This window comes from Orbicella faveolata, unplaced genomic scaffold (assembly GCF_042242905.1).
Source record: "Orbicella faveolata isolate gen_17 unplaced genomic scaffold, um_ofav_v1 contig_35, whole genome shotgun sequence".
NCBI lineage: Eukaryota > Metazoa > Cnidaria > Anthozoa > Scleractinia > Merulinidae > Orbicella > Orbicella faveolata.
In genome coordinates this window covers 159,131-175,000 of record NW_028301564.1, presented here as the reverse complement: position 1 = coordinate 175,000, position 15,870 = coordinate 159,131, and the positions used below count along the sequence as shown (strand labels likewise).

The window sequence follows — 15,870 nt, the reverse complement described above, 5'->3', positions numbered from 1 at the left end:
TTTGTGCTAAAATTAGTAATCAGGTTTCTGTTCTTTTTGGTTTAGTGACAATCTGGAAAGCATGCTTGGATACAGGATGCAAGCTGTACAATGCCTTATTTATCCTTCTGCACTGTTTTTCCGTGTGGCATTTCTGTCAAGTCACTGTAAAACTGAGATAAACTCGAACTACTGCATGAACAGTTAAGAGTGATAATATATAATGATCACATCTCTAGCAAGATGATCGATGCTCTTTAAATTCTAGGTGCATTCGGGATCATCTGCTTCTCACTCTTTTTTTCCGAAAAATCTACTCCCAGTGTGAATTCTTCGGTTCCTTTGACTCACCATGATCTGAGAGATCTTAGATTGATCTGTTCAGTAAAGAAACGCAAAATCCGTTTTCGGATTCTTTCACATTTTTTATCATTTAACAATCCTGCAATCTTGGATTTTCTTAAAGAAACGCACCCTTAATTGCACTAGCTGATGAAGCACATCATTTCTCTTACCCTTGCAAAATGAATTCCCAGCTTTTTCGGAATAATTTCGAAGTTCTAGGAATTCCTAGGAATGCTATTGGAATTTCAAGGATTTGCATAGTTTATTGTCTAATCTCTGATTCCTATTAAAAACCTGATGGTGCCAAATTATTATAAATACCACAAATGTGGATATTAAGGCCGCAACTTTCGTGTCTTCATCAATGACTACTGACTACTTCATCCTTCTCATAAAAAAGGTCAATATTTTGCAGCTCTGTTGTGGTAACATAGCTTGGGATAACTATGCACTTCTGCAAATGATCTCTGCTGACATGCCGGAAACGAGCCGCCATCTTGGATTTGAATACTGGTACACCCTGGGAACGAGTGCTATAAACCATGATGCAATGCTCTGAAACGCGCGGATGATTTTAACGACCTTGAAAACGGGCGCTTTCCATTCGACCAAAAATTCCGGTAAGAATTTCCGGAAATTTCCATGGGCGAATGGTACAGACTTTTCCAGTGTGGAAAACGACAAGCCGCACAGTTTTGTTCGCTTGGAATTTTTCAATGACCTCGAGGTTTAAATCGCAAATATAGAAGCAAACAGAACACTTATATGTCGACATCGTGACTTTTTATAGACCATAACAGCAGGGACCTTATACAAACCACAACGGCAGCGAAAAAGTCGCAAAACAAAGGGTTTAATGAGTCGTCCAATGGTTCTGCACGCGTTATAAATCTTTGTACATTTCCCAGCCAGCCTACGCAAAACAAACAAGTACACTACGGGGGCATTATATTTATAACACGTTTTCTTCACGAATTTAGCCGCAGCTAGTATTTATCGACATGTAAGTGGAATGATTTTAAGGTATTTCCATTTTCGAATACGCGTCGCCGTCATCCTTACGGGAGATGTCCAACTCGCTGTGATCGCAGCCAAAAGATCTAGCGCTGAATAGGAAATCGAGAATTTGCATAATTTCCGAAAGAGAGGACAACCTCGTGAGGTATACCCAAATTTTCGAACATATTTCCCTGGAAATTTCCGTCCCATTTGATTTTCATTCCGGAATTTCCGAAGTTTGGGTTGAATGGTTCGCTTTTCGGAAATTCAACAATTTGCCTCCGTTTCAAAACATTTCGGAAATTTTGGTCGAATGGAAAGCGCCCAACGTTGTCTGTGTACGTCTCTGTGTACCTGATTGAGAAGCTTCGTTCTTTTATAAAATCAATGGGAGAAAGAAAATTTAAAAGAGCGCAAAACTATCATCGGGACCGGTTCAAGTTTATTGATAAATTGAGCTTACCCGAAATTTCCAAGATGGCGGAAGCGTTGCGGATTACCTTTGATTTGGCTTTTGTACATTATGCTTTTATTTCCCCACTAAAATGCTTCACCTTAATGCGCCAGGTTTTTCACTAAAATACTCGGTTTTCCCCAAAAAAGTTGCTAAAATGCTCGGTTAATGCTCATACATAGGTTTTTTTTTAAAATTTTAACGTTTCAACACAATTAACAGTTTTTTCGTCGCAAAACCTCATCCAAATCACTCAGTGTGACATTCTGTCGAAGTATCGAGTGCCTGTCGCCCGAAAGCGTGTTCATTTGCCAGTATTTCCTCGTTACTTTCATTGCTTAATTTTCTAATGGGTACGAATACCTTACTTGATGATATTACAACTTATCCTGTGCTCGATTTTCTGCAAACGAAAGCTGCACTTACAATCAAAGGAGAAGATCGAGAGTGACGAAATCCTCAACGCGTCCGCCATCTTGGAAATTTTGGATAAGCTCAATTTTGTTAAAAAAAACTTGAGTCCCGATGATAGTTTTGGGCTCAATAAAATTTTCCTTTTCCCACAGACAACGTTTTCAAGGTCTGTGTTTTCGCTAGGTCTGTGTTTTTGAAGTCTGCGTCGAGGTCTGCGTTTTCGAGGGACTATTTTCGCAGCGAGCTAGACTTTCTAAAAGTCCTTTCTAATAATTCTTCCCTGGCCTGTTGGTTTCGCCGTTGGAAAGGGCTTTTCCCACTTGCAGCGCGCCAAATTTTACCGGTGGATTTTTCCACCGGAGACGTAAATACACATTAACGAATGAACAAACAAGTACTGACTATACGTCATGACGTCGCGCGCGATCTGTACGGCCCTGCAAATGATCCCCAAATTATACCGCAAATGATTCCGGGACCGGAACTGATTCCATCGCAAAAAGTTGGGAATGGTGTGGACTCCATGAAAAGTCTATGGATGGATACATATTTTCTTAATTATCCTAGGTGAAGAAAAGACAAGCACCTCAGGCATAAAAGCAGCAATAAAAAACGTTTCTCCCACTTAAATTGACATCTGTCGACGGTATAAATTTTTCGTTTAGGAAACGCACTGCAAAAAGAAACATGAATCTTCGAAGATGTCTCTGCCATCCAATTAACCGCTTAGAACTTTTCCCTGTACATTACATCTAGTAAGCAAGCAAGCAAGCAAGCAAGCAAACAAGCAAGCAAACAAGCAAGCAAGCAAGCAAGCAAGCAAACAAGCAAGCAAGCAAGCAAGTAAATAAGTAAGTAAGTAAGTAAGTAAGTAAGTAAGTAAGTAAGTAAGTAAGTAAGTAAGTAAGTAAGTAAGTAAAGACTTTTTACTTGCGTCCTAGGTAGCCACGGGCTCCCACGAAAGTCTCTAAGATTCCTTCGTGCTCGTCACCGTTGTAAAAATGTAGTCAATCCACTTGGGAATTCTCAGTTGTCTCCAAATTTGAGGATATGGTGAACATCCTCAGTTATCATACATCTCAGGCTCGGATCCAATAAAGTCATTCAGGGAAGGATCCAGCTAAACTAAAAACTTCAAACACAGGATTTCGTAACGTTGGATATCATTTTTTAAGATAATTTGGTTTTATCAACTGGGTCGATAGTGTGAATTGGCCACCGTGAAGAAATTCGAAAGCTGACGTTTCGAGCGTTAGCCCTTCGGATTCGCTCCGACGAAGGGCTAACGCTCGAAACGTCAGCTTTCGAATCTCTTTACGGTGGCCAATTCACATTATCAACCCAGCTGATAAAACCAAATTATCTTGTTAAACTCCCTACCGACGCAGCACCACAGTTTTTTTTTGGAAACTTAGCCCCTCCTATCATTTTTAAAGTTGTGAAATTTGCATTCAAATCGTTCATACTGCACATTTTCTTACGTTTCATACAGTAAATGTTGTATCAAAATATTGTATTATTTCTGTGAAACTCAGAAAACCCTGAATACCAGATATATTTAAGGATTATTATTGTGTAGCTACAATTAAGCGTGAGAAAACTAAACCGCAAACACCAGCGATAATAGGCCACGTTCGATACATCAATGTCCTAACATGGCTCCGAGGCTTTCAGGACAAACTTCTATGTTTGGTGGTGTTTTCTTTGTATCAAAGTCTCTTTTGGAAAATGAAAGACAAAGGAAACTAATAAAATTGCAATTTTGACCTGAAATTATTGATATATCGAAAGTGGCCTATTGGTTGTGGTTTTGAGGTTTTCTCGCCTGTCCTGAACTTTATAGTGATTGGTTCAGTACCAAATTAACCTTTTGGAATCAAATCCAAATGTTCACGGTTTTCTGAGTTTCACAGTCATAAAAAAAAGCGATTGCATAAATTTAAAATCCACTGTCCAAACTCCTGAGTCCTCACATTTTTCAATTTTATGGCGAGGCGACTATTTCCGGTCCAGGATCATTTATGGTACAATCTGGGGATCATTTCCGGTCCTGGGATCATTTGCGGGGCCGTACGTTAAGGCTATTTATCCGACCAATACGTGTTTGTTTACTTACGAACGCGATCTGAGCTCCTGTATGATCCGGATCGTTTGAGAGAATTAAGTTTGGACCTTTCCAAGAAGAACAGAGCCATTCCTGCAGTTTGCGTAATCGTTACAGTTTTAGTTGATTTAATGAATGACCACGTTTCTTCTGAACAAAGAAAAGGCAATTTCGCAGCAAATTTGCATCGGCCGTTTCACCGACTTTACCGTTTTGAAAGCACTCGTCGATCGATGAAGGACTTTTGGGAACAGCGCTTTTATTCTCAGCCGTTCGTTACGACTTCGATTCTCAACATTATTTAATCAAGAGAGCTTTACAGAATTAAAGTTCTCCCCGACTAATTCCGTCTTCTTTAGTTAATTCAGATTCTTGTCGATACAAGCTAGATCTACATAAGTTTATAGCATTTGTCAGGCAGCTCTCTGGTCGATCGCTTGTTAATCTAGACTAAAACAAATAATTCCCGATCGGTTTAAACACGGTTTTGTCTTTTCAGGAGGCGTTACTCAACGGAACAGCTTTTGCCGTTTGTCTGCTGGCTACATACTGCACTGTACACAAATAAATTCATTTGAATTAGGGAACAGTACTCGTAAACGTTTTGATGAAAATCATTTTCTGCTTTTGCGACGATCGCGCGCGGAGCACATGAAAAGTGAGAAATGTCAATCATGTTTTTCGTGCCAAAAATTTACGCTCTGATTCACATTCCTGCAAGTGAAACAAGTCGACCTCTCCCGACTTACGTCGCTCGAAGATTTCCCTCGAGCTTCGCTCGAGGGAGATAAATAAATGTTATTTCGGACGAGTGAGCTAGCGAATAAGGCTGAAATAACTATATTGTTGGCACGAGATACAACAAGGGACTGGGTTCCAGGCCGGGACATCATGGGTAGGGATGTAGTGGTATATAAGACCGGGTATAACACGTGGTAGTCATCTAGGCTTCAGAACCAACCGCGTTCTTTCGTTTCGTTTTGTTTAACTTTTACTTTGTTTAGTTCTTTCTTTTCTAAGTACCATGCATACAGTCTGGTAGGATCGGCTGTTCTAATTTCATTTTTGTAAAGCCTTCGTAGGATGGGCTTCTAATCGCTTGGAGCTTGAGCCTTGGTTCCTACCCAGATTTCCCGCACATTTTTTCCCCACAGGGGTTTTTCTGGCAGGTTTTTTCTGGCCTCCGTTCAAACCGCATTTGCTTTGTTAGCGGTTGCTCAGCTCTACTAGTTTTTTAAGACTTTTGTTCGTTTTCTTCTTGTATTTTTGCACTTTCGGTTTATATTGTATTTTATTTATATTGTACGTCGGAGTTGATGATCCCCAGCCTAACTGGCAGTCTGACTGGCTCAAAGCTTGAGAGCCTATATGGGGATGTAGGCCAAGATGGCCTGTTTATACTATAGTTTAACGTAATGTCCGAGCTGATGTTCCCCAGCCTAACTGGCAGCCTAACTGCCAGCCTAACTGCCAGCCTAACTGCCAGCCTAACTGGCACAAAGCTTGTAATGAGAGCTTATTTGGGGAAGTAGGCCAAGATGACCTGTTTTTCTTATAGTCAAATGTAATGACGGAGCTGATGTCCCCCAGCCTAACGGGTACCAAGACTGATTGCTTATTCGGAGAAGTAGGCCATGTATTTTGTGTATTAATTAAAGTGTTGTGGTTCACCAGCCGTCCTGGCTCTAGCAAAATGACTTGTACGGGTGGAGATAGCTTTATCCTTGGTTGCTTTTCAAGGATTTGTCATGTAAATTGTAAATTGTTTGTGTTATATAGTGTTCGGGTTGGCTCTCGCCAGGCCCTCCCAAAATAAACTTATCTGGTTCAGCGATGCTGTGTTGTTATTTTGTTGTGGAGTGGAGACAAAATGTCAAGGATTAAGAAGAAGTCGATTTGTGGCTAGTCTACCTGCGAGCAGGCTCACGTTGGAGCACAAGCCGCGAGACGAGAAAGTGCTTTCTTGGCGCCTCTTCACCAGACTCCTTCCCGCCGGGTCGCTTTGCTCTTCGCCGCTCGCGCGTGTGACGCAAAGGGTCTGCGGTCTGTGGTCTGCGTTTTCGAGGTCTGTGTTTTCGAGACACCCCTGAGCTATTATGATGTTTAAATTAAAGCAACAGGATCTGGATCTTTTGGCTCTAGGAACAATTGTAAGGTAATAAACAATCGCAGGCCTTAAATCTGGATTAAGACTTTATATAGTGTTTTTGATGATCAGAAGTGGTGTAATGATTTATAACATTATCACTCAACTCGATCTTGGCAAATATATAAGCAGCCAGTTTTCGATCTGTCTTTCTTCTTGTCCATTTCAGCTTTTAATTATTGTGATGCAATTATCATTTTCCATAGCTTAAACCAAAAATAATTGAAAGCTTGTCACAGAACTTGATCTGAAATCATGTTTCTGTTATGAGCAATTGCTTTTAATTTACACGTAACCTTAAGTGGTGAAACCGAACATGTTGCTTTGTGTTTTTGTTCTAGCCGCAATAAAGCACAAAAGCTTGAAGTATGCATTCACAAACAGAACTACATCCACAGTACATGGCTTAAAAGCTACGTGAGAATCGATGCGCAATACTGTCAGTATAATTCCATCATAAGCTGTGGGATCCGAAAGAAAATATGCAGCAGTCTTCGGGGCAAAACTTCCAACTTTGAATTTGAAGCTAAATCTTCAGAAGATGTTAAAAAGGTTGAATATGTATGCCATATTAGAGAAACCTTCAAATTTAGTACACTAACCTAGAACAAACGCCACTTAACAGATGTCAACAACTACCGGCGCCTTACAAACGACTTATCCATGACGGAAACGAAACCGACAAACGGACTTCCAACAGACCGACTTAATTTGACTAACAATAGACGGACCAAAAACCGACCAATTTGACTAACAATAGACTGATCGAAACCCACCAATGACTGATGACAAACTTTACACGAGTCTTTCAGCCAATACCATCATGGCTAAACTGACCAATCATGTTCAACGGACCAGACTTATAACATCATCGACTGACAAAAACTATCCACTTGACTCTGAAGATGACTTCCGCTCAGGTTGTCGAAACGTCAGTCACCAACAACAGTTCTTTTCAGAACTACCATCACCCGGACGATCACACTATACGAACTACTGATACTCCTGGGTTCAAACCATTTACTAAGTGTAGTGATGGTTAACGTTGGCAATTAAGTCATTGCATTTTGTTCCAGTAATTATAATGTATAATTGTTGTTTATGTCTCGTTATATTTTCATATTTTTTACAGTTCTGGGCTTTTGACCTGGCTTTTTATGTATTACATTTGCAATTTTGTAAAATGCACTGTTCATGCAGTGACTGGCTATAATAATATTATGTGGCTCTCATATGCTCTATGCAACAGAGAAGTGTGATTGAAGTATGATGAGACGTGTGATTCAACCAAAGTCACACTTTTATAAGTGTGATTCACACATCTTTCACACTTCTTCCACACATTTTTCACACTGTATAACACACATTGCAGAAGTGTGATTTGAAGTGTGAAAAAGTGTTATTTTAGAGTGATTCACACTTCTTGTAAAAAATCATGTGTGATTACAGTTGGTAATCACACGTGATCACACATTTATTTTTGCATGGGAAAGTTTTATCAGTAACTTAGCCTTATCAAAATATTCCTTTTTTTATTTTTCTTTGTTCGCAGATATTAGGAAAACCATGCTACTCTAAAATCTGAATGGAAATAAAGGTTACATAACTATGTTACATAATGAATATGCAAGCCACAGCAGAATTAACTTTAAGACCAGTGGCATTTAGGTTACACCAAGTTTACTCACCACTTATAAAGGTTGAAGTGGGTTTATCTTCAGCTTGTGACAATATGCCACTCACTTTTTCTTCCAAGAATTCGGTTTGGCTCTGAAGTCTCACAAAGCCCCTTTCTAAGCTGACCTGTTTGTCTTCTAGTCTTTTAATGTCAAGCCCAAACAAGCTGGTCAAATTTTGAAGGTGCTCTCTTAGTCCCTCGTGGTCTTGCACCCAGGACTCTTTGTTCTCCTCAACAGACTTACTTAATGCAGTCATTTCTTCCTGGACGAGCTTGAGGATATCATTATTTATCGGTTGCCCAAAGCACATGTCGATACCTGATACATGAATAATGAATGCAAGAATTACTGGTTCAACTTTGTACCTATGCAACATTACAAGTAATTTTGTTCTCTAATGCCAATGGACCATTTTACAGTTTGTTCCAGGCCTTGGAGTAGAAGCAAGGCTGGAGTTGACCTTGTTGTGAAAGATACCTCTGTGCTTTTCAGATGTGAATAGAAACAAGTTAGCATCAGAAAAACACGTTTTACCGTACATATGAAAAGCATTGCGGTTTCTACCAAAACAAGGTCAACTCCAACCTCGTTCCTACTCCAACACTAGGTCACCAAGCACGCAGCTGTAAAATTGTCTACTAAGCTACAAAACTCCCTATAGACAGCTGTGTCACTATACTATGATCATACTAGGATCTGTAGCAACATGCATCATTTGCCCAGACTGCTAGAATCAGCAAAAATTATTATCTCAACATGTCAAGAAGGCAATAGAAACACAGTAATTGCAAATGTGAAGCTTTCTTGGTGGAATGTCATATGGTCACTGCAAGAAAAGTCCTAAAAATGTCTGGAGTCCATCAGGCTGTACCATAGAAAGTGAAAGACTAATAATGAACACCAAAAATAAGTATTGGAAGCTCTAGCTCTCATACTACAGGACTTATATCATTTAGCATCATAAGAAATGTCACTGTAGAACCTAAAAAGTGAGGGTCACGATCAAATGGGCTACCCTGGTTAAATAAAGTTACTCCCTCCCTCCCTCACTTAATGTCTAGGGACTGGTATATGGAGGAACACCAGATAAAATGTGTGCAAAATAGCTGCAGTGCTAAATGACTGTGGGAACATGGGCAAGTTAAGGACATTTCTCTACAGACTGGAAATTTCAGAGCATGCGTGACTCCAAATCAACTAATGAAAAATGGTGAAAAGATGGAGTAGATGAATTTTTCACTTGTTTGTCTTCACGATGAAGTCACTTTGAGATGTAGATCACAACGTCAGGCGATGAGGTCAATTGTTGTGTGTCGCTATTTGTAGCACCTTGGTTCGCTGCTATTGGTGCATTTCGATCCTCATTATTATTCCGAATTTGTGACGCTGTTCCCTCATAGGTCTGCATTCTAACTGACCGCCTGTTGTGCTTTCTGATTGTAGGTATCCATGCTTCAGGAATTTTGATTCCACTATCTCTATTGATGTTATTTGGATGAAGTCTTATATGGATAGCTTCCTTGACCCTTTGTGTGTACCAGTGAGGGTCACGATCAATAAACTCAACTTTGTCCCAAATGGGACACGCAACAATTGACCTCATCACCTGATGAAGACTAGCAGTATAGCAGTCAAAATGTCACGATCTACATCTCAAAGTGACTCCATTGCATTAGACAAATGAGTAAAAAATTCATCTATCCTTAATCTTACATGCGGGCCCCATGATGAATAATGTACAGATCTTTAATGGTGAAAAGATGTTTCACTGCTCAATTTCCCACAATGGTGTTTGAAACTTAAATGCAAGGGGACAGAAATCAATGTCTTCTCACCTGTTTTTCTCCATGTTTCAAGTTCTTCCAAAATGTTTGCCTGATCTAAAGTTGCTGGGAGATTCAGTCTTTTAATCAGGTTTTTCATTAATTGAAAACAGTCCAAATAGTAAGCTTCTGTCCATGTAGAAGATTTGCAATGGCCCCATTCATTACGAACCTTAGAGCGCACTTCTGATGCGATAATGTCAACAGCTTGGAAGACAAAGTTTGGTGCCCCACACAAAATGGAAAGAGCTGCTGACAAGTCCAGAGATTCATCGAAACCAGTGAAGCTAGACATGATCGGTTTGACAAAGAGTATAGCAAGAGAGACATCATCTTTCACACTGTAATCATAACTTTTGGATGATGCTTGATGTTTATTATTGTTAATGCTGCCATAATTTAGAGCCAGTGTTGAAGGATAAAGACAATTTAAATGACAAGCAAATGTTTGTGAATGGATGTTGATTGGTGGCAGAATTAGGTTCTGGTAAAGCTTCTGCATTTCATGTTCCAAAACTGCCCTCATCACCGGCGTGAGAACTTTTGAAAGGCAAATGCCAACCACCATCCATCTGTTGTCCTCAGCAGCAAGCATTTTAAGACATAGTACTTCTCACTGCTTGTGGAAGGCTTATGAGAGTACTTTGTTAGTAGCATATATTGGGTCTGAGTTTCTGGTAAACAAAGAGAAACAAATAGATCAGAGATTTAATTTGGAGGTTAGAAAATCACTTAGAAACTTACACCATGCAAGCTTCAAAACAACTGTATTGTGATTCCTGGTTTAAAATGTACTGCCAACAAATAAATATCCAGATATAGCTCCAAATTGGGCACTATACGCCTAGCCTAACATGGCCTATGCACAACAAAATGCAGAGCAATAATTGGTTTCTCACTGGTAGAAAATTATAGTAGCAGTAGCTATGCTTGCTCAAGGGTCTCATTATCTCTATTGATAGCCAAACTATTATGGGATTGCAGAATATTTCAAACACTTCCAGGCTTAGCTAGGTTTAAGATAAAGATCAAAATTAAATTTGAAATGGAAAAATATATCTGCACAAAGAACAAAACTTTAGATCAATTTATTGAAAAATGGGGGACAATTTGTTCTTTGTAAACAATTACATACTGTATTCTAACTATTTATTGTATCGCTTTCTTTGTAACTCTCTATTGCCTTCGCGATTGTATTTTAACATATAAGTATATTGAACAGTACATATGTTGAAGCTAGTAAGTATATGTATGTATAAGTATATGCTTGTAAGTTATGTAACAATAATTTGTAAGTAATGAAGTATACAGTTTATTAATAATTAGTAAGTTGAATGTGGTAGTAAGTAATGTTTAGTATTTGTAGTAGCTGTAGTATTGTAAGTAGTACCATGATCAGTACTGCTCTAATAAAAAAAAAGTACGCTGTCAGTGATTCAATAGAATTAAATTCAAATAATAATTATATAAATGATCAATGATCAAGTGTTCTCCCCAGGGCTTTTAAGCCAGCATGCCCTTTTGAAAAGACTACAGAAAGCCACCAGGTTTGAAAAGACCCCCATCATGCTTGAAACTTTGTGGTTTTTTTCTAGTCATTGCGTATAGAATTATATCATATTCTAGTGACTGAATTTTCAATGTTTTGTCATTTCATTTGTGCACATAATGGCTTCCTAAAAGTACTCAATCATGAACACACATATCAAATATTTATAAGGTATTTTTTAGAGCGGTTTTCTTTGCTTTGCAAACTGATATTGCATGCATGCATTAATATTTACAGATACACATGTATGTAAATTCACTGGTTTACAGCACTTATAATATTATACTAGCATGACAACCTTGGCAAGGTTACTTATGGCTAACAAATTGCACCCTGTTTTGCCTTATGCTCGCCATGTGTGAAGATAATGGAACTCGTGCCTCCAAAAAATGTGTCCCAGGTTTGATTCCTGGACCCAGCATAATAATAATATTTGACTTGCAATATTTGTTAGTTCTCTGGGTTATTGCATTTTGCCCTCTTGTCAAAAACTGCAACTCAATCTTATGAGTGTCTCCAGTAAAGATCATTACAAGTGCTCCACTTGGAAAAATATTGACATTTAATTGGCAGAGCACTGGTCTGCTCTAAGCAGGATGTTGTGGGTTTGAAACTGGCTAGATTGATCACTCATAACCAGGGTTTCTTAAAGTAAGTGATAAGATCATTCTGCCTGTGATTTGCAACACCATGTCTCAGTTCTGATTATCACGTCATTGGTGGTGATGGTAAGCTGTTGGCCTCATTTCCTCATGTGCAATTCAAGGAGAGGTTAAAGAATCCACATTGCTGTTTACTAAGAGCAAGAGATGTAGTCCCCAGAGTTGTGGTCGAGTGTATGTACTAATACATCTTCTAAATCTATTCACAGATCTCAGGCAGGCTGGTCAACATTGCTTATACAGGCCTGTTAATCCATGGTCTAATACCACAAAGTCCAGTGAAATCACTTCAGCTATGCATGTTAAATACTGTTGGGCTGCTGTTTTCTTTGGGAGAATCCAAATCCAGATTCACAGCTTGGCTCAGACAGACAGAATCTCATAAACCAACAAAGCTCTGAATATATTCACAACCAATACACCACTAGCACCAGCACAATTATAAGCCAAACAATACTTGTTAGAATGTATCTTTAACAAAACTGCCCAAAATTTTAAATCCCACATATCTGGAGTCCATTGAATCCAGCTTGGGTATGCATTCAAAGGATTCAGAATCATTTTATAATTAATAATATAATTCAGGTAAAGAAACAAAATCCGAAATTTGGATTCGGATTCTCTCGAAGAAACTTAGCCAGTATGATTTGGAATGACAAATTTCTCCAAATATTGGTGAGCAAACTACAAATAAAAGAAAAAAAACGTTAACTTTGCAAGTCCTTGTTCAATTTGTGATAACAGCTTGTGACTGTTGAAAGTTTTCAAATGTTATTTGCTTGGCAGCAGCCTTGTGCCCTTAGTGATCATACCTATAAGCACAAAGAACCCAAGACAACCATGAAGCCCCATATATACTCCACATTTACAAAGAGATCATATTTTAAGACACTTAAACAAAGAACATTAATTTATATCCACACTGGTGATCAGTACTACCTTAAAATGATTGCCAGTGGCATATTAAAAATAGTATTGATTTTGAGTTTAAGAATATTACATGTATTGGATGTACTTTTTTCTAATCCTCCTACAAAGAACGCCAACCAATGAAGACACTGTGAAGTGGCAAATTAAGGTATCCTGATGGACACAGTCAATATAAATGGCAATCACGTAGGGGCCAAACCACCCCCCATTAATGTTTCGTCAGTTCTTGGATATTTCACATTATTTCGCATTACTTAAAAAGTATTGACTCTTTCTACACCAAACTTGGCAGATGAGCAGGAGACCTATTGCCAATTATATTTATGTCAAAAATGTCAGTAAATGTCAAAGTTGTGATGTCACAGTGATGATGTCATGTTTTTTGTCACTTTTGAAGTTTTTAATATGCATATTAACCCGTTTTTTTACTGTTAATACCTTCTTAACAAAGCTGAAAATCAAATTTCTAAAACCAAACGATTTTTGACAACATCAAGCTTTCTATAGTTTTCTAGATTATTAGCCTTCCTAGAAAAATACTGAAAAAAAATAAACCAGAGAGACTGACTTAAGAAGGACAGTATGGTTAAGCAAATTCCGGGGGGACAGCAAAAAAATATTTAATTTACCATATCTCGAAAAATATTCATCATAGCAATAAACGGTTTCCAGCATTTTACTCCTCAAGTCAAGGCCTTTCCAATGACATAATCTTTACATCAGATTTTACAAAAAATTATAGCACGTTTTGGTGACGTCATCAATTATGACGTCACAATCTGACATTGTGTCACAACTTCCAAATTAAAATAAACTGGAGAACAAAGAAAGCTCATCTGCCAAACTTGGTTCAGAAATATATAAACCAGGCAAATATAGCCTTCATGAAACATTAGGGGGGTGGTTTGGCCCCTACGTGAATATAGACGGTAATAGACCCCTTTCACGCACACTGGAATGCAGCTGAACTGGACGACAAAACAAAACTCGAACGAACTGGAACGCGCATCATTTAATGTCCTACACTTCCGCTGTGTTCCGTTGTGCGTGGAAAAAGTCTTATATATATTTTAAAGGGTGGCGAATGGTACATGTAAATGCGAGACGGCGAGACAAGCGTTGTTTTCTTCGGGCCCATTTTGACTTTTTAGATTGCGAGACCGATATTTCAAAGTGTTTTAAGTGCGAGCGCGAGAAGTTCAGACTCTTAGGCCTAAGTTCAGACTGTTCACGTAGCACGGCATGAAAACAACTGATTCAGACGCCATGCCTGAGTTGAACCAAATTCAGGATCTACTGATGCCTCGTAACAATTCAAACTCCCCGTGGGAACGCAATCCCAGTAAAATACATTTATAAAATTTATGAACTTTGTTTAGCGCGCAAAAGCCCGACGTTTGAATCACTGCCGTGCCAGAGTCGTGTCGCATGACAGAGCTTGTCGAACTTTAATTAATAGCTTGCCGAACTTAATTCAAAAGTTTGATTCATGACGCGTGCTTCTGCCGTGCTTCTGTCGAAAGTCTTAATTCCTGAATTTAGTTCGGCAAGGCAGAAGCACGACGTCTGATCTGGGCCTTAAAATTTGAGCCCCAGATTTAGTCGAGAGGTATGCAATGAGCTTGTACAGCCTTGTTTTAGCCAGCTTCTTCGAACTGGCCGGAACTGGAAATTCGATCGACTATGACACACTACGTTACTAGTATGATTAATCCTAGAGCAAAATAACTGTTTTTCTGGCGCCAAGACACGTTGCGGTAGGTTTTGTAGCTTTTGTAGAATTCAGACAATTTAGGAGAAGTTAGGATTAACTTTTTCTTGGAAATTTGTAAGTTCCTTCATTGAAATTCAATATCAAGTGAAGAGAAGAAGCCATGTTTATAAAAACATTAACGAACGAATCGGGACTTCGAAACCCTTAGCTTTGCGAAAAATCGAGACGAATGAAAATCGAGACTGCGAGACGCACATAACCGCTAAAAACCGAGACTGCGAGACCCGTGAAATTCGACTAAAATTTTACGAGACCTAGAGTTTTTGAAGGACCATTCGCCACCCCTAATATACCGTTGTATCCATAGCAGTTCCTACCGCCTTGTTTCCTTGTGGTTATCAAGTGGCTAAATCCATGGTCTGTCGCCCAAGAAGAGCTGAGAAATCATCCAAATGACGTGATTGCTGACTTTGACGACTTCAGAGTATAGAATTTTGAGTTGAGATTTCTTGGAGAATCACCAAGGATGAAACATCTTGAATGTCTACGCCGAGGTCTGGGGAGAGCGCAGTGCGGCGAACAATTAAGTACTCTTCCACTGTGCAAGAGCCCAACGAGACGTTTCGGTTAAATATCTGAACGGGAGAGTCCAAACGTCTAAGATTTTCGGATTCTACGTTGACGAAAACCAGTAGTTTACTCAACAGAAACATCACCTAAAAGATTCGCAACCGGGCCGGCAAAAATAGTCGCTAACATTTTCGGAAAAGTCATTTTTGCTATTTTTGGGCTGTCAAAAAGGTCACCTCGTGTTTTCGGGAAAAGGAAGTTCCCTAGGAGGTTCGTGGAATGTAAATTTCAGCTAGCAAATTCTGAAAGTAAAGGAGGATTTTATTCGTCAAAATTTTCGCGCACTTGAATTTTCAGCTGAGAAATCCGAACAGATTAAATTCTTCTAGCTAACAAAAACATCTCTTAAAATAGTCTCTATACGTTATAAGGAACTAAAAATGTCCCTCTAAAGCTCCTAGTTAAATTTGCTCGTTGGGTGCCCTTGACTTCGACCAATGCC

The 15,870-nt window shown here is 39.0% G+C and overlaps 2 protein-coding genes across 3 annotated transcripts in view; one reads left to right on the top strand and one right to left on the bottom strand.

The window, feature by feature from the left end:
* The window catches only part of LOC110056775 (uncharacterized), a 26,976-nt gene extending 11,605 nt beyond the window's left edge, over positions 1-15,371 (bottom strand). For both annotated transcript variants that reach the window (XM_089272939.1, XM_089272940.1), the window contains exons 1-3: positions 15,176-15,371; positions 9,956-10,617; positions 8,130-8,438 (exon numbers count right to left, since the gene is read on the bottom strand). In XM_089272939.1, coding sequence (XP_089129065.1) covers positions 8,130-8,438; positions 9,956-10,538 — 892 coding nt within the window. In that variant the 5' untranslated portion in view covers positions 10,539-10,617; positions 15,176-15,371. The remainder of the gene's footprint in view (positions 1-8,129; positions 8,439-9,955; positions 10,618-15,175) is intronic.
* LOC110056776 (uncharacterized) lies at positions 6,024-11,374 on the top strand. The gene is made up of 3 exons (XM_020763310.2): positions 6,024-6,450; positions 6,783-6,993; positions 7,994-11,374. Exons 1-3 carry the CDS (start codon positions 6,392-6,394, stop codon positions 8,024-8,026), a joined length of 303 nt encoding a protein of 100 aa, XP_020618969.2. The 5' UTR covers positions 6,024-6,391; the 3' UTR covers positions 8,027-11,374.
* Positions 15,372-15,870: the final 499 nt, after the last annotated feature.